Source organism: Cavia porcellus, unplaced genomic scaffold (assembly GCF_034190915.1).
Source record: "Cavia porcellus strain 051 isolate PalLab524CR breed Dunkin Hartley unplaced genomic scaffold, mCavPor4.1 scaffold_11, whole genome shotgun sequence".
Lineage (NCBI taxonomy): Eukaryota > Metazoa > Chordata > Mammalia > Rodentia > Caviidae > Cavia > Cavia porcellus.
In genome coordinates this window covers 26,670,777-26,692,894 of record NW_026947494.1, presented here as the reverse complement: position 1 = coordinate 26,692,894, position 22,118 = coordinate 26,670,777, and the positions used below count along the sequence as shown (strand labels likewise).

Below are 22,118 nucleotides of genomic sequence, written 5' to 3'. Positions count from 1 at the left end.
AAATAAGACATGGAAGAGATCAAAGGAGACCATCAAATGCTTTTTTTTTTTACTCAAAAGGCTGAGGAAACTGAAGATTGTTAATTATTTTAGATTTTAACATCTTTGGGTTGTGGCTTGCTAGGAGATTTAAATTGGTTGGCATTTACTTGATTATCATTACTATGTTGACATTTTATCTTACTGCAGAGCAGAGCCTCTGAAAAGCTGCACTTTTGGATGAGATACATCACAGGGACTGAGTTTTAGCTCCTGGCAAAATTTAGTTTTCTAGGACTGGGGAGCAAACCATCATTTCCCAGGAGACTGGCTCCTGGGTTCAAGCTAAAAGTCCAGTAGTTAAAAATGTTCCGTAACCACTGTTCAAAGCATTTAGGAGCGCTCCTTGAATACACTGTGACTAATCTAATGTTTAACTCCTGAGCAGCATCTGTCTTTCTCAGCTAGCTCCCGAGGCCTTACAAACAAAGCGTGCAAAGCATGGCTTTCATCTCCAACTATTTCCATTGCACAAGCATATCTAGTCCCAAGGAAAACTTTGGGAGGACTGGATGCACCCAGTTCACATTATGTTTTTACGGGTCCCGGCTCTTAAAAAAATCTGCAGATGTGACAGAAGATCCCCAGCTCCAAAGCCTGAGGAAGCTTTGTTGGCTCATCCCCCCATCAGTGTCTGTAGGACAGCAGAGCGTGGTGATTTCCCTTTAATGCTTCAGTCACACTAAGATTATTTTTAGGCAGTCAAAGGAAGCTCATTTTCCAAATCTCTGGGGCAGATGTTTGAGTAACCCAAAGAGAACCAGATGTCCATCAGAGAGGCCAGGGCTAGAAATGAATAGCCATTCAGAGAGAGAGCGAGAGAGGGAGAGAGCGAGCATGAATCAGAGCAACAAGAAATTAACAAAAGTGGCAAGATGCCTGCAAGTTGCGTGCAGAAATTATAACACAAAATTACCACTACACTGGGCCTATTGCTTTCCCACAAAGACAGTAACTCAGGACTGAAGAGGAAAACAGAAAAACTGGAAAGGAAGACCCACCACTCTGCAGCATGCCCTGGTGCACGCGGACCATGTACATGCAGGTCAGAGACTGGCAGATGCAGCTGGCAGAGATGCTGAGGCTGCCATCGCTGAGATGCCCTGGCTGTGGCTCCGCAGATGGAACAAGACAGCCCTTGTTCCCTCTGAGCCTGTTTCCAGTTTCCTCCCATTCATCACCCCCAATCAGAATGCGTTTAAGGGACTCTGTCCGGTGGTTATCTAGATGATTTGTATACAAACAAATTAATCAGTTTGCTTAGAAAGTTGAGGAAAAGAAATCACCTTGATGGCCTTAGGAATGTGATCAGTCACTGGCCCCTATTTGACCCTCTCGGTGGGTTTGTTCTTCTTCCTGAAGAGAGGACAGTGTCCTTTGGGGAGTCTCAGTTCTTTGAACATAACAGGATGTCAGCGGGAAACCTCTGTATGACCTTCCTTGACTTCAGGAGCCCGTGTGTGTCCTTCCCTGGTATAGACTTCAAACTGAGGAATGCGCCAAGTTCAGACATTATCAGGGAAGCAGGACTCCCTCACTTTTGCTGTGTTCCATAACCCAGCAGATAAGGAAACCTGGGGCCTGGGGATCTTCTTTGGGTTTGTGGTTTGGCTACTGAATGAAAACCCATGAAATCACTTCTCAGCATAAGGTGGCTTCTGGGTTCACCCTCACTGACAGATCACTGGGAACAGGATTGTGAGTTCCTTTACCCTAAACTCCAGAATGATAAAATCAGTGTGTGTGTGTAAGCATGTGCATATGCATGTGGGTACAGGAAAATCTTGAGACATACAAAAAAGCAGCAAAAGTGCTGTTAAGAAACAAACAAAACGAATGGTGTAGGTCAAGGGTGTAGCTCAGCGGTAGAGAACGTGCCTAGTGGGCAGGAGACACTGGGTTCAATCTCTACCATATGCACATGTATGCATACACACACACACGTGCGGACATGCACGTGCACGTACACACAGAGTATAAAAGGTAAACACGGAGGTAAGGATGATTTGACAGAGGTACCTCAGCTCAGTAGCTGATTCAAATCCAGTTCACACATCATGTTCCCCATAAACATTCTGCTATAGGAATCCTTCAGAACACACTTCCTACCCTTACCTGGCCCACTGTTACATAAACAGATTGTCTTCGCTGGACACACCATTGACACAGGTTTTAGACAGATAATAAGAGGAAGGCATCCTTGGGGTACTATTTGGGCTCACCGTTAGGCCCCAGGCAAGATCTTAAGGCCTTCGGCTGCCTTTGAGAGTGACATGAGCTGTATGCTGAATTATTTATTTCCAGAAGTGGTACTGAGTTCGTGCTGCTTGATACATATGTTTCTAAGAGCACGTACTTCTTTCAAGATCTCACAAGAAAGCAACCCGCAGAGAAGCTGTTCTAAGCCATCTGATCACCCATCTGAGGCTCTCTAATTTTCTGCCTGGGGCCAACCTAGCCCCACACTAGCTTGATGACGTTTTCCTGGGATGCAGCCTTGCTCACTGGTTTTCTTACTGCCTGTGGCTGCTTTGGAACTACAAAGGCAGAGTTGAGCAACAGAGACTTCTGGCCAGCACAGCCTAACTTACCTACCATTTGGCCTTTGGAGTTCCCGATGTCTCATTCATAGGAATGGTTTGCACTGGCCCCACCCAGCTCCGCGCTCACAGTTATTGCCAAGAAACAGGAGCATTTTTAGAAAACGTAACTTAGCAAGCTGAAGGGGAGGAACAGACAAGAGTAGACATCTTTCGGTAGCCGTAAGGCTTACTGATCTACATGGGATTTTCTTCCAAAACATCCTTGTTGTCCAGCAGCTTGATTTTTATCTTCACTTTTCATTTTATATGATACTGATAAGAGAGTCATTTGAAATAACAAGGGTTCTCTTTTTAAAATTCCCACACTTGACTAGGTGTGACAGGATTACTGGATGCCACTTAAATTGATTTTAAATCAGGTGGCTTGATAACATATAGTTTGGGAGGAATGAAAAGGGTTTGTTCTAGGTCTCTCATGTTGGTACTGGTGGTGGGAAAGGGAGAGAAAGTGGCCTGAGCAGAAGGAAGGAGAGGTTGCCTGGGGAGAACCTCCGGGGGGATTTCTACGTGGGTGAGAGTACATCAGCTGGAGGGCCCCAGGCTCCCAGAAACCTGTGATAAGGGAGAGACTACAATTGAGGAGATAGGATGCCAGGAGGCTGGAAGGCTCCTAGGTAAACAGAACCCCATTCCAAATGGTCCTACCTTCAGGGAAATACACAAAATACAAGAGGAGAGGAGACTGTTCCTCCTCCTTCACTATTAAGGACCTTTTGCTACCAGAACCCAGCACTGGCACTGGCAGGCAGGCTGTGCCCCCGTCCCCCTGACCACCACTCACACCACCCCGCCCCCAGGGCGCCCTCTCCTTGGCACAGGCCTCAGTGGGGCTCAGCAAAGCCTCCACATCCACCTTCACCTCCATCCTGCCTGCCCCTGCCCCCACATCTGAGTAATCAAATCACAGAAGCTCTGAGCCCATCACTCAACTGAAAAGCCATGGACACGACCTGCTCCTCATAAAGGACGTCACAATTCCTTATTCTGGACCAAAAAGTATAGGATGACCACTTGCACTTCATAAACTTCTTGTTGATCTTTGAACAGCCCATAATATTTCCTTTTTTTGGGGGGGTTGACTACTGTGCATGTTATTTTTCTGCCCTGAAACATCATTTTTGGTAATTCCTCCAGGGGAAAATCCTTTGGAGTGCAAACCACTTTTCTATGATCCACTGGGCCCTTCCTGACCCTGGCAATTAGATCCAACCCCCACTTCAGTACAACATATGGCTCCTGAATTATTATTATACAGTAGAGGGGAATATGAAAAAATACAGAAATAATGCAAGTTTGTTTTGGGGTGTGGTAACTGCTGTGAGAGAGGAAGAAAGCACCCTCGTGGCCCTCAGCACGTGGACAGAGGTGCCACACTGGCTGGAAGCAGGGGCAACGCACACTGTGGCTTGGTTATGGGCACTGGCAGGGCTGGGTTGCACTGGAGCACCAGGGAGAAGAGAGATGTTTGCCTTGAGAGCTGAGGAGGAGGGGTGGGCTGGTGAGTCACAGGTCACCTACTTGCTACTCTTGGCTTAAAAGAGAATTCTCAGATATTTAGTAAGTAAACAGATTCAAGAGGAAATAAATTCAACTATCCAAACGTGAACTTTATCAATACAATTTTGCAAACATCTGCTCATTTATAACTCAGGAACCAATTTTCTGGTTTTAAGTGTTAAAAACAAAGTGAGAAAGTAGAAGTGATGGAAAGCTGGAGTAACTGGAAAGGTCTCAGAGGAATGCAAGGCTTCAGAAGCTTGATTATCAAGGAAGGGAGGGAATTTCAAATGAAGGAAACACAGCAAGACCCACCCTCTTGTTTTCTCCAGCTAATGTTGTCTAGGGAGGTAAAGTACTACTTACATAAAAAGGCTAAGGAAGCAAAAAGTAGCCAGCAAACAGCAAACAGAAACGCCAGGGGGTGGGGAGGGAGAATTCTATTGGTCTTGCATAGCTGTGTTTCTTTGAGAAGTTTCTGCCCTAGATTCCACAGGGGAACTTCTGACCCTGTATATTTTGCTTTGTTTTGATTTCCCAGGCTCTGTGCATAAGATGTGGCGAGAATGAGAAGAACATCAAAAAACTCCAAGTCATCCAAGGCTCAGGAGGTCCCTTAAATGAGGTGTGTTTCTTCCCTAGGGACTGAATACGCATTAATGGAGCTCAACCGTACACTGTCAAAGGTAATCACATCCTTTGCCTGAAAGTCAGCCCAACGACTGGAATGGACACAAATCTACTGCCGAGTAGATTCTGACTGGGTATCACCATTACTTTCACTGGCAGCCTCGGAAAACACAAACATCTCAAGGGTTTTCATACCTTAAAGGCAGAGTGAAGCTCATCAGGAAAGCCGTTCTCTAATATTTGGTCCACGAGCAAGTCGTGTTACACTGTTTCCCCCAGGTTTATTGTCATCCTAGCGTCCATGGCTCAAGAAATTTTTGCTTCATTCTTTTTGTGTTTGTTTTTTGAGATTATGTAGTTCAGGCTGGCCTTGAACTCCTGGTGATCCTCTTGCCTCAGCCTCCTGAGTGCTGCGGTTACAGGTATGCATCACCACACCTGGCTGCAGTTTGATTTCCGAACTGCCACTGTCCTTTAAGTCTTAATATCTTCTGCTTTACATGTCAATGTGTGTGCCACAGCTTTAAACCCCTAGGGACATGTAGACTTAATTAAGAGGACAGGGGAGGTGTTAATAAGAGGAAAGAGTGTTCAAAGGGGAAGGGCTGAAAGGCCAACTTTGGAAAACTGGACTGGAATGTGTAAAGACACGAAGGGATTTACCTGAAGTGATAGAGTCACTATATGACTTTCATAAAAGAAATTAATTTGGGGGCTCTGAAAACTCTGTTACGTGCTCCAGAAGGTCATATTGTATTTTCACTAAAATTTGAAGAAATTTTCACATCCAAAAGGAAACTAAAGGTGGTTGCCTACGGAGACGTTCCTTTAACTCAATTTCCTAATGCTCCTTGCTATGATGTCAGCTTTTCTACAGACTGGGAAGCCATCAAAGGTTCCCAAGAGGTTCCCAAGCATGATTCATAAATTATAAACCTACACTCTTTGACTAATGTCCTCCTGCACTAAGCAATCTAAAAACAAGATAAGACCCACACAAATTCCAGTATTTTCTTCCCACACCATCCAGGGACTACGTGGCTTCCCCTCTGGATGTGTCCACTTCACTTGGGAGACCCTTGCACAATGAGGCTCAGAGTGGAAGAAAACATCTGCTCTTCTATGCTCGCCCCATAAGTTATCCGCCTCCTTGGGAAGTGCAAACTGCACGGATGAAAATGTAACACAGCGCCAGGTAGCAAGTTGGAACAGGTCCCTGAAAATGTGCCACAAGAATAAGCCTAATTCAAATATCAGCAGTTTTCCAGGCAATTCATTCTGTCTAAATAGTTATCTCCTTTTTCTTTCATGCATTTAACTAATCACTTCATCTCTTTAAGTATGAAACTAAACGAAATCAAAACCACCCCCAAATTTAAATCTTATTTTCTTAGACAGGCAATAATTGCAGCCTTTTCTTTCTTATCTTGCTCTGGCAATTTTGCAAATTGGATTGAGTTTCATGCAACCTCTGTATCTGTCCTGTGCAGGGTAAGGTGTTGCTTAAGGAGCAGCATTCACAGTTCAGGGCACAGTGGAGCAAAATGTAGAACTTTGGGAGCTGTGGATCGGCCTGGTGCTGGGAATAGTGGCGTCTACATCCACGGCACCGGTCTCTATCAGGCTGGAGTGGCTGTCTAGAAAGACAATGAGTATGTGATGTTCCAGCATGTCCTGCCCTGAAGGATCCAGGGTTGGCTGGGGATCTGTCTTCCAAATCTCCCACGAGCACCACAAACCCCTTGTCCTCATTTGCCAGGTCTCCAGACTGCAGAAAGGAGCGAGGTAGTCAAGCATCTAAAACCTCCGTTTATCTCAAAGCCATACATACAGAGGTCTCAGGGCCTTACTTGGCCTCCCCCAGGAGGCTGCTTGGGCCTGCCACTTTGACATTCTACAATCTGAGTGAGCATCGGAGTCACATGGAAGCTCTGACAACACAGACCTGCCAGATAGGTCTCCCCTCTCCAGATGCACTGGAGACGTGACACGAGGTTGGCCCTGGCTTCCTGCCACACATTAGACACAGAGCAAACGCCACACACGTTTGCATGTCTGAACACCCTTTGCAGTTTTTCTAGTGCCTCCACCTTTTCTCCCTGGTTATGGGTGTTTTTCCTCACAGTTTCATGGAGCTGTACAGTGACTCTTCTAGGGAAACAAGTTTGTTATCAGCAGAGCTCAGTGGTCTTCTCTGTCATCATGGATTTCTACAGGATAAAGTGCTACATTCAGACCAGTTAATCCCCAGAGTTTCCAGGAGCTCAGAAGCCTTGTGGTCCTATTTTCCAGAATCCCATCCTTGACTGTTGTAGCTCAGGGATGTTTTCCTTGGTGCTTATTTTGGCAGGTCTTTTTGCCTGTGCTCCACTTGGTACTTTGCCAGCTCCCACTGAGATGTTTAATCCTGTGTTATTGCCGTTGATTTATTAAAAACCAAGTCCCAAATTCCCTATTGGTTTGTTTTACCCTTAACAAAACAAAAAATAAGAATGTATTTATTTATTAAAGAGGTGCTACCATAAACATCCTGTTTTAAGGGATGGCATTTATTGTGTTTTCCCACTGCTACAGTTGGAAAAATAATCTTTATCCCATTGATAGTCTTAAAATTCCCAGAATGAAGAAGCACATAGGTTTTCAGGACACAAAAAATAAACACTTATTATTTCAAACTCAAGGTATGTGGGGACTATGAGAGTAATGGAAATTCATCAAACTTTATGATGAGTGGGATGCAGGGGACAGTCTGGGACTGTGAGAGAGTATGTCCACCATCCACCTGTCCGCTCACCTGTTCACCCTCCCTGTGAGTGAGTATCCAGGGTAGATGAGTGAGCCCCCCTGGATGGTCTCTGCTCCCATGGACCCTTCATTAAGGAAGATGATCTAAAGTACACTAAAATCTGTGTTAAGAGCCATGGAGGACAATACAGGGAAAGGCACACATCGTGCTGGGCATGTGGGAGACTTCTTGGAAGAGGAGAACTCTGAAGTCAGACAAGTAAAAGTGAACGCCCAGAAAGAAAAGTGGAACGGGACTCTCCAAGCAGAGCCTGCAATATCCCTGGGTCCAGAGGGATTTTGAGGAGCACAGCACTGCGGACTGATGCCCTTTGAAGTAGCCAATCTAAGGCTCTCCTCGAGGCTCCAGAGAAAGAACAGTTGCTCTCCTTACAAAAAGCTTAGGGGGCCCCGTGCCAGTGTTTCTCTGCATTAAGTTTCATTCTGTGAAGATGTCATTTCCAGCCAGGCAGTGAGCACGCCTTCCTATTTTAACACTAATCACTTTTTTTTTGGTACCTGGTATTCACTGTTCTTTGCATAAAAAGTCTGACTTTGATTCAGCACAAAAATCCAGTTTGAGCCTGAAAGAAGAAATAATTTCCCATGCAGGGGTAGCTTTAATCAACCAGAAATAACAGTTCAGATGCTGTGATAAAACTCCTCAATGTCAAGGCACTTCTGGAAATGTTAGAGTGGATATTTTCTCAGTCATATAACCCAAATAAACCCTCTCTTTTACTTCTAGAGGATTAACATCTTTCCGTAAGAATACTAACGCGTCCCTATCCCCACAATTGTTCCAGCAACAAACAAAAGAATCAAACACCTGTGTTGGACTTACAGAATTGCAAGGTCCAGTTCTGTTCTTCTTTCCTTTTGAGAGATGGGTCCTTTTTTTCTTTCCAATCCTAGTCACTCAAAGGTCCTCTGAGACTGTCTCTAACCCGCAACTGCAGAGACAGCAGCACGGATTCCCTGATGCTAAAGGAAGCCGGATACAGGTCTTCTGATTGATGTGCTACACAGACTCTTCCTAGCTGAGCTGTGACAACTGCAGTTTTGGCAGAGATAACCGTTACTTCCATCCTTTAAAAAGTTTTTGTGAAAGATATAAAAAGGGAGATAGGCTCCCCATCACTTCATGCCCTGTTATACTGAAAATTTTCTCTTCCTTATTTTAAAAAGAGTCACTCTCTCACGTGGATCTTTTCTTCTGAAGAAAATCTCATTTTTCCTCGGATGAAGCGTAGCTGGGTATACTTGGGACAGAACATGTATTTCTGAGTAGTCAGTCAGACTGACGCATGTGCCTTGCATTTTCTTGTGGGACCCTCCAGCAGGATTTCTCAAATCTTAGCCTGAGTTCAAGTCACCCAAGGGGCTGCTCAGAAACAGACTGCTGGACGCTGTCCTGTGGGTCTCTGACTCATCAGGTCTGCATGGGACCCTAGGATATGTATCTATAACAAGTCTCTAGGTGATGTCCATGCTGTTGTTCCAGATACCACACCTGACAACCATCTACAGACAGCTTTAGGGTTCAAAACAAAACAGAACACCTCATGCTGACCACAAAGTACTCTGCTAGATTTAGCAAGGAGTTACATCTAACTTCCAAAAGTAAACAACTTGGGACTCTTCTTTCCTTTGCTGAAGAATAAGCAGCCAATAAAATAAAGAACAGTAGATGCTAAGTGCCAGGGGAGTAGGGTTTCACAGGTTAGGGAGAGGTGACTGTATGTACTTTAAGCAGAGAGAAGTGCCACATATAACTCAGTGTTTTCTCAGTCTTTGAGAGGAAGGCAGCACTTAGATAGCCTGGGAGGAGCTCATGGGGATGATGCCTCCAGGTAAAGCCCTCTCTGTTGCAGTGGGGTAAAGATGGCTCCATTTGCTAGAAAGTTGCACACTCAGCTGTGCCCCCTCCCCAGAGTCTTTCTCAGCCAGCCAGAAGCCCAGAAGGAAGTGATCTTCCTCCTTCTCCCTGCAACGTGGACCTAGAAACGCTATGGTGTCCCAAGGGCTGATACCTTCCTTGGCAGAGAAGACAGTGGACCAAGGCTTCTGAAGTAGAGAGATGCAGAGAAATCCAGGGAGAGTTATTAAGGCTCAAAGACACAAGAACAGTCAAGTTTTAAGGGAAGGGGTAGAAGTGGTTAAGGAGGATCATAGGATCACACCTTTAACCTCTGAGTACATTTCAAGTATTGTCCTAAGTATTGGGGATACAGAGATACTTATAACATGATGGCTCTCAACCTTGAAATGTTTATGTTTAATGAGGAAGATGGAGCAGTAAAAGGATAACTATGGGAAGAAGACAAGAACTAGGATAGAAACATCCCTCCGAGATGTGTGAGTGCAGAGTACAATTGAAGAACTCTGCGGGGATGGGTTAGGGAAAGGGTTACAGTGTTGAGGGAGGAGTAGTAACATTGGGTTGAGTTGCCAAGGACCTCACTGGATGATGAAGTGTAGGAGCCCACCCGGGGGGAGAGAAGATCAACTGCAAAGGTGCAAGGTATGGAGAGTCCTAGAGCGCGGGGTACAGAGCTCACAGTGCTAGTCAGGAGTGGGTATGCATGCATGTGGGCTTGTAGCTCCTGGGCACACTCACAGGAGAAAAGGCAGTACTGCCAGGTGTGGGGGAAGGTACTACTGTCTCTTGGGACTGGTGGGATCCAAACCATGGATGGTCACATGCCCTAAAAGTCCTAAGATTTGCATAGAACCTACATATATCCTCCTATCTACTTTAAAATTAGATAATCTCTAGATTACTTATCACACGTAAATGCTCTTAAGTAGCTGTTATACTATATTATTAGGGGACAATGAGAAGAGGAGAAGTCTGTAAATAATTAGAGCAGATGAATTTTTCCCCCAAACATTTCTAATTCAGGCCAGGTCTGGTAGCTTTCACACATAACCTCAGCACTGTGGAGGCTGAGGCAGGGGGATCACAAGTTGGAGTCAGCCTGAGCAACTCAGTGACTTAGCAATATCCTGTCTGGAAATTAAAAATAAAAATAAAAAAGGGCGGAGGATATGGCTCAATGCAAAGGCGCGAGTCAACCCTCACCACACCACACATACACATACACATGTATACGTGTCCATGCACACACTGATTCGTGGTGGGTGGAATCTGCTGATGCAAACGCACAGATACAGACACTGCCTGTATTCCACAGGGAGAAGGTGGGAATTTTAATCTCAGGGTGATTGAAAGTCATTGAATTACATGGAACACTCAAGTGACACAGCCAGATTCTCATTAAAGATACTGTCACTGCAGAGGAGAGGATGAGGTGGAGAACAGACTCCAGCAAGAATGTCCAATCTGGTGGGCTAGGACCACGGGCAGAAAGGAGGACAGGGGATGGACTTAGAGACCAGATCTGCAGACTTTCATCCTGGATGTGCAGCATGCCCAACTCAAGTGCTCAGAGCCCAGGTGCCAAACAGTGAGTGCAACCGGGCAGCTCTTTTAATCATCAGCATCACCAGCCTTGAAATCAGGGCCTCGGTAACTTGACTAAAATGGTAGGCTTTTCACAGGAGTGGTTCTTTAGTTTTTAAACATTATAAAGCAAGAGTCTTGAATTGTGAACATGTAACTAGAAGAAATTGCTTATTTGTTTCAGTAAGGAGTTGAACAGCTCTTTTATAAGGCACAGCAGGGCAGGCCGTGAGGCTGTGACGCCCCGTTTCTGGTCACTCGAGGTCCCTGCACCTGGAGAGCTGTCTCAGCACAGCCTGTCCTAGGCTGACACCAGAGCTCTGGAGATGACAGAAATGACAGATGTTCAAGCCTGAAAGACAGGCAGGCAAGCAGCCCTCGTGCCCTGTGCTCCGAGGGGTAGAGCAGCACGGTGTGGAGAAGGGGACTGACGAAGTGGGGTCTTTTCCAGTTTTTCTGCTGAGGATAATGGGTGTGTGATTTGTGTAAAGCGGCAGGGTGTGCGGTGACTGAGAAGCCAGCAAGAGAGCCCTGACGACAGGCATTCTCGTGGGGAAACTGCTATTTCCTTCTCCTTCCAGGCAATGCAAAGTTTCCCTAGTCAAGCATAATTTGAGAGGATTTTAAGTTCCTTTGAAAAAAGTCACAGTGACAAAACATAAAACAATGTGTAACTGGGAGACTAAAGATCACAGTATTCATTTCAGTAGACGGGAAGTAGCCATGGTTACAGGAGTAAGTTGGTATCACCTCTCTGGTGAAAACCTAGCGATTGTACTACAAGATATTGTGGACAAAATGTAAAACATATGTATAAGACATCTAGGCAAAAATGTTAGTTACAAAATCCTTTATCATTTGGGAAAAACTGTGTATTCCTGTAATGATGTAAACTGGTAACATAAATTACAGCACTTCCAATGTTATGGAATATTAGCCACTATGAATCATGTTCAGAAGACTTTAATGACACAGAAAGTCAGATGCGATGACACATGCCTGTTATACCAGCACTTGAAAGGCCGAGGCAGGAGGATGGCCACCAGATTGAGGTCAGCATGGGATACACAGTGAGTTTAAAACCAGTCTGAAATTCATAGAGAGAAAAAAAATTTAAAAAAAAATTTAAAAAGGGGCTGGGAATATAGCTCAGTGGGATAGGACTAGATTCAATATCCAGTAATAAAAAGATAAAAATTCAATTAGAAAGTCATAGCAAAATGATGAAGACAGCTGTCTCCAAACAGTAGGATTATATACTGTCGTGGGCTTTTCTTTCTTCTTTTCGTTTTCTTGGTCAAAAATACTGTCATAGTTAAATGCTACTTTTGTATAATTTTATATCATTAAAATTATATAACTTAAAATGACAGTAAATTTATAAAAGACTTTTACAAAAATTATGTTTTAAATTATAATGTCAATACAATATATAACATGTAAGATATTGAATATATATAATGGGTCACTTATTAAAGCAGTATCCCAATTAAATAATTCCTTAGAAGTTCTTGCAAGGGAACATGACATAAGAAGCGTGAAAAGCCAACGCAATCGTGAGCTCCCCAGGAAGAGTTGCCACACTGTACACCAGGGCTGGACCTCATCAGAGGGGTCCGATGTGCCCCCAGGTCTGAGAGCCGAGCTCACTGGGCACTGTGAGAGCCGCCGAGATGCCCCAGGCATGGTGCTGAACTGGGGCGAAGGTCCAACTACACCCAGGAGGAGTGGAAGGGAGGAGGTGCCCTGGGCTGGTGAGCATGCCTGGCTGGAACAGGTGAAGAGACTGGGGTCGCCCTGCACAGAGAAGCCCGGGGCTGCAAGGCCACGTGCTCTGCCCGTCTTGTACAACTGATGGATGGGGAGGAGCGGAGGGTAATGGCAGCACCAGCACCAGCGCAGGGAGGTCACAGGGAAGAAGGCTCAGGGAAATCCTGGCCTTGAATGATGGGCGGACAGTTAGAGAGAGAGAGAGAGAGAGAGAGAGAGAGAGACAGAGAGACAGAGAGACAGACACAAAGCGAGAGACACACAGAGAGAGACAGAGAAAGCCAGGCACAGACAGACAGACAAGGCAGAGGGAACAGAGGCTTGGCCATTCAAGGCTGATTCTGGGAGCATCGCTGTAGGTCCCAGAGACCCAAATGCAGCAATCACCCTAGGTCTTGAGGTTGCCACACCATGGTCAGCTATGGGCCAGGGAACTAGCCACCAAACTGGTGGTGGGTAAACCTACTTAGTATTTGTCACCAATTTTTATTATTTCCTGAGTAGCACAGAGCCTAGCAAATAACAGGTATTTGGTGAATACTTGCTCTGTGTGGCCCCCTTCACTACCCTCATGATCGTACCCAGGGCCTTCCCACTGAGCTGCATTCCCAGCTCTTTTTTATTTTGAAACAGAGTTTTGCTAGGTCACCAAGTTTCTTAGGCTGGACTCAAGTTTACTGTCCTTCTGCCTCAGCCTCCTGAGTGCAGGGATTACAGGTGTGTGCCATGAGATCCAACCTGTTTTGTGTTTTAAACCCTATCTCCAGAGGATGCTGTGCCATGAGCTGCCACTGTGGTTGGGCCTCCCCTACCAGCCATGTTTTAAAAATTTTCTGGCTTTTCATAACTCAGCAATCAGATATACTGTCTAAATCCTACAGACCCCAGGGATCACGCACCCTATCTCTTGGAGTTTACACCGATCAGGGAAGACACGCTTAATCACACATTCATCAAACACATCTGTGACACGGGCGAGGCATACTACTGTCACTGAGTATGAGCAGAGAGGTTTGGCATAGGCAGGTGTTGGGAGCCTTTGAAGCTAGAATTGACACACGTGCAGGGCTGCGGCATGGCCGAGGTGTGGCCATCCCAAAAACAAAGAGTGCCTGGGCAAGCCACATGAAGTTGCTTCAGTCCAGAAAAACACCAAGCCCCTAGACAATCCAAGCAATGGGTTGCTAGGCAGTGGGGGTGAAACTGACATCACCCTTCTGAGTGTATAAATAAAAGTGCTACCGTGGTTAGGCAGTTCCTTTCCTCCCATCAGGAGAGTAAGTGCTCCACCTGGCCCCAGCTTTATCTCTTCCGTAATTTTCTTATCCTCTTGCGGTTCTTAACCCCAGGAACCTCAAGAGCTGCATAGGTTGCAGCAGGCAAGGTATTCGGGTAAAATTGGTCTGAGGAAGTGACACGATGGGATGGGAAAGATGAATATGAGTCACCTGCATAAACAGGATTCTACAGAGACAGAAGAGCGTTTGTAAAGGCCTGCACAGGAAGGTGTGCAGCCACCACAGATGGCTTTGGGAAGGGCAGGGTGACACTTGCTTAGACCTGGTGGTGAGCAGGGTGAAGCTGAGGACTGAGAAGCAAGCCAGGGTCAGTCTCAGGAGGGAGCGTGGGCCTGGAGACTGGCTTCTGCCACTACTCAAAGTCAAAGGAAAGCCACTGCGGATCTCACGACACAAAGACACAGCAATGATCACACAGCTTTTTACACTGTCCTCCTCAACCTCATTCGTTCAGCTCAGGTAAACATTCCCAGGAAATGCTCCTGCGAGGGAAGAGCAGCTGACAAAATGTTTGGAATCAACTCAGGACCCATAGAATGCTATGTTTTTAATCAGGGGCTGATATCTTCAAGATACTTTCTTCTGTGACTAGAAAATCATCACACTAATTTTTAGAGAGAAACTCTTTGCTGCCATCCTTTAGAAACTGTCACAGTAAATGGAAAAGCTTGTGATGTTTAGGGTTTGAAGCCTTTGTGCAGGCCACAACTCTGCGGAAAAGGAGAAACAACTTTTTTCCCTTAAAGCGATAGTAAATATGATGTGATGCTCCCTCCCCCCACTTTAAAGGCCGTAGGACCAGCAGAGTTGATTTTCCAGTGCTTACCTAAGCCACCAGAACTGGAGGGAAGGAATGGTGGTTCCAAATAGCAGAAAGAATCTCCCTACCCCCAGCTGGTTGGATGGGGAACAAGAGCTCACAAGACTTTACACTAAAAATAATATACCTGTCTGGTCCAACAGGATCAGAGTAGACCGTGGAGCCACACTGCAACCCCATCAGCCCAAAGTACCCCTGCCTGTGTCGCAGGGAGCCTGAGGGCAGGCTATGAGGGTACACACAGGATGGGCTTGTGGGCAGCAGGGATGAACTGTGTGTGGCATCCCCGTTTGATTAAAATTGGAAGATGTATCCTACATAGACTTTTTTCCAAGTGGTTTTTGTGTTATGGTAACATTTTACTTTCAACCAGAAACCTTGCAGTCTCAGTTTAAATTCACTATAACAGTTGTTTCCAAACTCTCTATCACAAAGTAACAACAAAACACTTGTATATATTATAAAGCATCCAAGAAATTGACATATGCACTGAACGTCATAGCTACACTGATCTTGTTCATTTTTTTTCTAAAATGGAATGCATCACTCTCCAGATGTTCCTAGAAGATTTAAAGAAAAGAACAGAAAGAATGCATGATGGCCTTGTCCCATCCTGGACTCCGTTACGCCACTACAAATGTTTCTCCTCTGATCCTTGTACTCGTGTCTTTGGGGAAACTGCATTGTAACAGAGTGGCCTGGGGAAGCCAGAGGTACACTTACCACTCTCTGGACGGAAGATGAGCCGGTCCCTTCCTCCTCTTCCCCATCCGGCTCCTGGTCTTCATTGTCAGTCCAAGACGATACGTCCTCGACTGAGCTGGTCAGATCTGGCAGGCTCTTAGAAGTCAGCCTAAGGAGGTCCTCTGCAGAAGTTTCCTGTGGGGACACAACACAAGCCCTGGAATTTTTCCTGGCACCAAGCAGCACTGGACGTCACCACGACACAGTCCACCTGCGGGCTCCCCACCTACTGCCTACGTAAGCTTTAGGTTCTGCGTGTCTGGGGTTACTGTCCACAGCAGGGCATGTGTATATCCAATTTAAACCACTTTTCCTTTCTCCTGAAAAATTTAGGTTTCTTAGGCTAATGTTTCCATGGGCAACCTAAGCTCTCTGGACTTAGATCCTTTAAGGGCTTGCCTTGTCTTGCTATATGTGTAAACTCCCTTAAGGTCAGGAGAGATTCTTGGAAATCTGGCCTCTCTGTAACACTTGCAACTATCCTCCCACAATCCCCTGCAGCCCACACCTTAAGTCATTTCCAATCCTCTTTGCAGTCCTCTGCCTGTTTCCCCAATCAGTGGATCCTCCTCTGTAGACAGTCCTTGATTGTGACTACGGTCACCTGGGGAAAGCCCGAGCCTCTCTCCTGGATCTCCCCGGAAGTGACCCATGTGCCTGTCAAGTCTAACATTCTGGACTATTTCTTTTATCCCTGCAATGCACAGGTAACTTGGCAGTTCTATCCCCTGCCTGTCACAAGTTTTTCCCTCCCAACCCCATTTCTTCTCAGTCCTGTGTCCCCAGGCCCACCCAGAGCTCAAGTGCCTTCTCCTCTGTCCCGCTGGCCATCTCACTCGCATGTGCTCATTAGAAAGAGATTAGATTGTTAATTGAATCAAAATGCCAAGCTGAAGATGGGATAATGGGAAAGCAGCCCCTGAACAACTTTTAAAGGTCAACAACAATGCATGGACTCTGGCTCTACCTGCGTTAGTCTAAGTGGGCTCCACAGCCTTGGAGCCCTGCTCCTGTGTACAAAGAAGACCAAAGCCAGCTTGAGATGCACGCATGATCAGGCAGTGCTAGTGACAAGTCCAGGTGCGAAGGAGGCACACCAGAGCTCATGTTGCCCTGGGGGATGCCATCAGATATGGAGCCAGAGCGCAGGTCAGGAGGGGCGCAGGGCTACAGAGCTGACCCAACCCAGCAAGAGAACAGTGGTCTCTCCTCATCCTCCCACAGCAGCCATTCCCACAGGGCAAGAAATGTGGGGACGCCTGAACCATCCTAGTGCAAGAGGGCTGACAAAAGGGAAGGGAAACACACCCACCTTAAAGAGCGGACTCTACAAGCCTCTAGCGAATTGGCATCTGATGACAGTGATGTTTGTTACTAGCTTGTTGCTGTTTATACCTTCAAGAAACCTGAAGGATACTCATTTTAGACCAGTTGTGGTGAGTACTATTGCTGTTAGTCCTTACTAAAGAAAACGAGAAGTTATTAGACAGAAGGTAAGTTCCTGTCTTTTCTGTGATGTCAAACTCGGCAGGACTATTAGTAGAAGGAGTTAAAAAAACAAATGAAGATCGCAACTGGTGAGAAAACAGCTCTCTAATAAAATACTACACAGCTGTGAGAAATGGTACTGCAAAAAAGTCCTTCCTACGTGGAGAGCTTCTGACAGCATGTGACTCATTCAATAGCAAACCAAAATAATATGGAGTCAGCATGTAATTACTAATGCAGGTCCTCATTAACAACATGTAATAACACAGACTAAGCATGAAGGCAAGCTTTTCCTCATAGTTTACTCTGACCAGCTATGCTGCCCAGGACTCTTTCCATCACCTGTGGTCTCAGCCTCATCAAGCAGATCTGGATGAAGCAGTACAGAGGCAAAAGCTGAGGTTCAGAGCTGAGGTACACAGCTGTTCCAGGGTGGCGCTGGCCGGGTGGAACTATCCCCAGTAAGCAGTCTCCTTGGAGTCATTCCATTCCTAGCTGACAGATATTACTACTGGTAGTATTATCAGAATTTCATCTTCTACGTCTCTGTATTTTGTCTGGCTTTCTAAATTTGATGTAAAAAGACATACTATGGGGCTGGGGATTTAGCTCAGCGGCATAAGCGCCTGCCTTGCAAGGAGGCCGTCGTGAGTTTGATCCCTGGTACCGATAAAAAGGAAAAAGACAAAAAAAAAAAAAAAAAAAAAAAAAGACATACTATTTGCTAACAAAAACCAGGAATTGAAACAAAACAAAACAAAAGAGTGAGCAAGAGACTGTGTTGCTATACAGGTCTAACTCAGATATTCCAAGTTCATGCAACAAAAATCATCTTGCTCCAGCTGTAAGTGAACATCATGTCTATGTGGAAACGCGACACATTCTGTCTTCAAGAAAGTGACTGTTATGTGTCCAAAACAATGACTTGACGTTCTGTTATGTACAATAGCAAGTTTCCCTTTTTATTATTCTTTACATTCAGCAAGTCAGAAGCTCTCTCCCATTCAAAGATGAAGCAGAAGCAAAGCCTGTGTTACTTGTTCTTGTTGGATAAAGAAGAGAAACACAGGCCAAGAGGTGCCAACAAAGGGTGCTTCTTTCTCCCACATGGGTGAGCACCTCAGAAGGTGGATGCTGAGGGGGGAAGAGGGGCGGCTGCTGGGCAGTTGGATGCCTAACTGGAAGCGGACTCAGGCTGGGGAAGGAAAGGTCTCACTCCCCTGAGGTCTGGGGCAGGTGACCAAGGGCCCAGGACAGAGCTGGAAGGGACACCTATGCTGCTATTTACAAGACCCCAGCAAGTGTCCCAAGGCCAAAGCCTCTGTCAGGAGCACATTGTTTTTCAGAAACCACTGGCTGCATCATTTGTTATGTCTCACTTGCACCAAGGGAAGCTCCAGGTGTGAGAAGCAGCATGAACTTGGCGGTTGGGGGGACCTCGGACAGAACCTGCTTCTGCTGTCTCCTGCCATGTGACCTCATAGACAGTTAACTGACCATTGCGATTTGAATTCACGCCTTTGAATAAAAAGAACTCAAACCTATCTCATTAAGATTTATTTCTTAAATAACATAATGAGGATAAAAGCACCCAGTTTCTGATTCATGCAGCACCTGTCTTCTCTTCCTGGAAGGTGGGGGTGAGATTTGAGATCAGGCTCCATCCAGGAGCTGACACCCCGTCACTGTATCAGCTCCACCCTCCTTTTTTTTTTATCTTATGTTTTCTTTGTGTTTGTGGATGATGGCCTGACAGAGGAGATGCCCCTTCCTCATTTTCCAAACTAGCCGAGCAACAAGGTGGGGTAGAAACGAAGGTTTGGTGGCACGGGGTTTGGTGCAACGCTCAAACTTGTGCACCTTGGGCTGCAGTCCGGGTGGAAGGGGGTTGGCAAGCCAAACAGGAACCCCGCAGACTCGGATCTCGGCATCTGCGACACCACAGATGCCTTTGTGTCCCAGATCTGGCAAGCAAAATGAGGAATTCTGTGCCTCGTTTGGGAGTTCGGTAGGCTGAGGGAGGAGACCCTGGGCCTGCTGTCCTTCCCACCCCTGGGGAGGCATGTGGCACCCTGAGCATTCTAGGTGAGCAGGTGTGCAGAGCTCTGGACTCCAGGGAAGTCCCTGGGGCCCCATGGCAGCTTGAGAGGGGAGGAAATAACTTGTGAATGGAGACTGGGCTCAGCTCCTGCTCCAGGGTCTCCGAAACCCACACTTCTGACTGAGACTTAGTATCAATTTCTTTTGGAAGCCAAGACACCAGTTAAGGGTTTGCAGTAAAAAGGTTAAAGGAAGGTATGCAGGATAATGCTAGATTACTAGGACCTCACGCAATGTGAATGCTCCATTTAGGGAATAATCACAAGGAAAGAACTCTGAGCAACAGTTTTTTGGTTTTGTTTTCTTTTTCAGTATGCTGGGCCTGAGTTTGGTAAACACGTAGGTGAGGAACTTGTGGATATGAAGAGCCAACTGCACACCCTAATTGGCAGCAGAATTTATAGTTTAAGAGGGAAAAATACACAAAAACCTAAGGTACCAGGTTCAGGTCAGCGATGGGCTCAGTGCTGGGCAGGCTAAGACGTGTGTGGCTTTACACCAAGGCTTTCTGCCAGAAGTCCTACTCCTCTAATCACTCGGTCGCACAGTCTCTCTCCTCATCTCCTTGGGAGAGCATCAGCACAGACCAGGAAGCAGAAAGGGCAGCCTGCCTTCCTCATCAGCACCATGAATTGGGCAGCCTTTTCCCAGGGCTTTCTTTACAGCTGGTGGGACACAGGGTCCACAGCCTGGGCACTCCGGGGACACACTCCGGGCGGCAGGATCCCCAGGAGAGAGAGAAATCAGGAAGAAGAGGCAGCAAGACAGCACAGACTTTGGGCTATGCAACAAGACCTGGCACCATGGATGGCATCACAGCCTCGGCTGGGTGGGCACTGCCACAGATGCTCTGCCCCATGTGTAAACTTGTGAGGAGGACAGGTGGGGGTGGCAGGTCCAAAGAATTCACAAAGCTTCCTCTAGCTCACGAATTCAGAGGCGGAGAGAAGCAGGGTATCGGCCTGTCCACAGGGCCCCGAGCCTTTCTTTCTCCTAGACCTGGAAGAAGCAACCTCGTCTCTCAGCTGCCCAGGCTTCCACACTGCTTCGGTTCATCCAGAGGGAACTGCTACTGCCTTACGCTGTCCTTCCTTCCGCCTACATTCTAATCTTCTTGGATCTATTATTTCTTTTCCATACCCTTTAATGCACTGTTAAAGACTCTTGCAGGAAAGGCAAATGATGAAAAGCACATCAGCTAAGGGTCTTCATGTGGGTTTGCCCTGTCGCACTGTGGCTATTTCAATGGCCCAGTGTAAATATGTGAGCGTGCACACACACGCAAATACACACACATCAGTCTGCAAGTGGTACGGGGAGGGCTCCAATCTAAACCCACCACCACCAGTAAAAATATTTTAACGAAACAAACAACCTACCTTGCTGGCCACTACCAGCTGCACCATCCCAGTGGCGGAGCGAAGAATGGCCACAGCTTCCTCATGGGAGAGCCCGACCAATAAGTGACCATTGATCACCAGCAGTTCATCTCCCAAGGACAGTCTGCCATCCCTGAGGAAATGGAGATGGGAAAAAATATCCCTGTCAGGGCATTCTGGGCCTGAGAAGGGTCATTGTCCAGGAAGAAGGGCAGGTCATGAGAAGGGAATTAAAATTGGATTGGAGCAGTGAAATTCAGACAGTTTAGGAAGGAAGTCCTTTATCCTCTGTGTCCATAATCCCACTAGGGAGAGGAAGGTCCAGCAATTTTCATATGCTCATTTAGTAATAAGCATATTCTGAAGTTATTCTCATTATCTGGCACAGTGTCAATGAAACTCCCATCCAAGTGGAGATGGTGATGGAGAAACCAAGACCTAGCATTTTAGGAAAGTTGAATCTTTTTTTTTTTCTTCTTATCTTTTTGAGACAGGTTTTGCTATGCAGTTCAGACTGACCTTGAACTCACTTGGTAGCCCAGGCTGGTCTCAAACTCTCAGCAATCCTCCTGCCCTGGACTCTCGAGTGCTGGGATTACAGGCGTATGCCATCACGCTCAGCTCAAATCATCCTTTTGTAAATACTCCCTTCTACCCTTGTGACCAAGGCATCAGCACGGGGCCATGTCACAGCCCAAGGACATAAAGGTACCCCAAGCGCACCAGCGATCCTTCCTCAGCCACTGCCTTTCTCTTGCTGGGCACAGGATGGCTCCAGATTTCCGCTGGTGCACCTGTGACTAAGAGATACTATGCTTCCTACTTTCTCCGAAGGGTTAAAGGACTTACAGCAGTGATGGAGAGCCTTGTAGGGCCCACTATGGCACACGTGCCATAGGTTCACTGACCCAGAGGGTGAAGTCTCTTAGGTCTTTTCTTATCCTTGGGTCCCTACAGCCAAGCTTCAAAAACAGAAAGATGAATCCAAATAATAATAAGCTGTTTCATCTGTTGTTTTTATAGCTATTAGACCCGGCCTATAATCATGGGTAGTACAAGCATTGTTTCTTTATTTCCTTTAAATTATGGCTAAGTTTTCATCCTGCTGAGTAAGCAGGAGCGTCAGGTGTCACTGAACTGTCTCCTGCAGGGAGGGCAGGGCTTTCGGTGGCCACCTATGCCAGAGGACTGGGCAGGCTCTGTTAATAGGCTCCAATTGACCTGTCCATGGTCTGGTCTTCCATGACCACAAAAGAACCAGAGCTAGCACAATAATGAACAGGTATCTATGAGGAGAGAGCTTGAACCTCTCCTCCAGCACTCAGGGTGCTGCTGTGGGACTCATGAATGTCTCTGTTCCTCTCAGATTCACTCAGCTCTGATTCCCTTCCATTTGTAGGCTCTCTCCCCCTTGCTTTTTTTCTTTTTTTAATCAATCAGCCAACTTGTCTCCTTTCATCCTTACTTCTGTCATCTTTCAAAAGCTTCTCTATCTCCCAA

General features: G+C 46.3%; 1 protein-coding gene across 6 annotated transcripts in view; it reads right to left on the bottom strand.

Moving 5' to 3' along the window:
* Positions 1-22,118, bottom strand: part of Pdzd2 (PDZ domain containing 2) — a 370,241-nt gene that overhangs the window by 68,584 nt on the left and 279,539 nt on the right. For 5 of the 6 annotated variants that reach the window (XM_063258030.1, XM_063258032.1, XM_063258031.1 and 2 more), the window contains 2 exons: positions 20,619-20,751; positions 15,631-15,786 (listed from right to left, as the gene is read on the bottom strand). In XM_063258030.1, coding sequence (XP_063114100.1) covers positions 15,631-15,786; positions 20,619-20,751 — 289 coding nt within the window. The remainder of the gene's footprint in view (positions 1-15,630; positions 15,787-20,618; positions 20,752-22,118) is intronic. The other variant, XM_063258033.1, reaches the window with a different exon arrangement.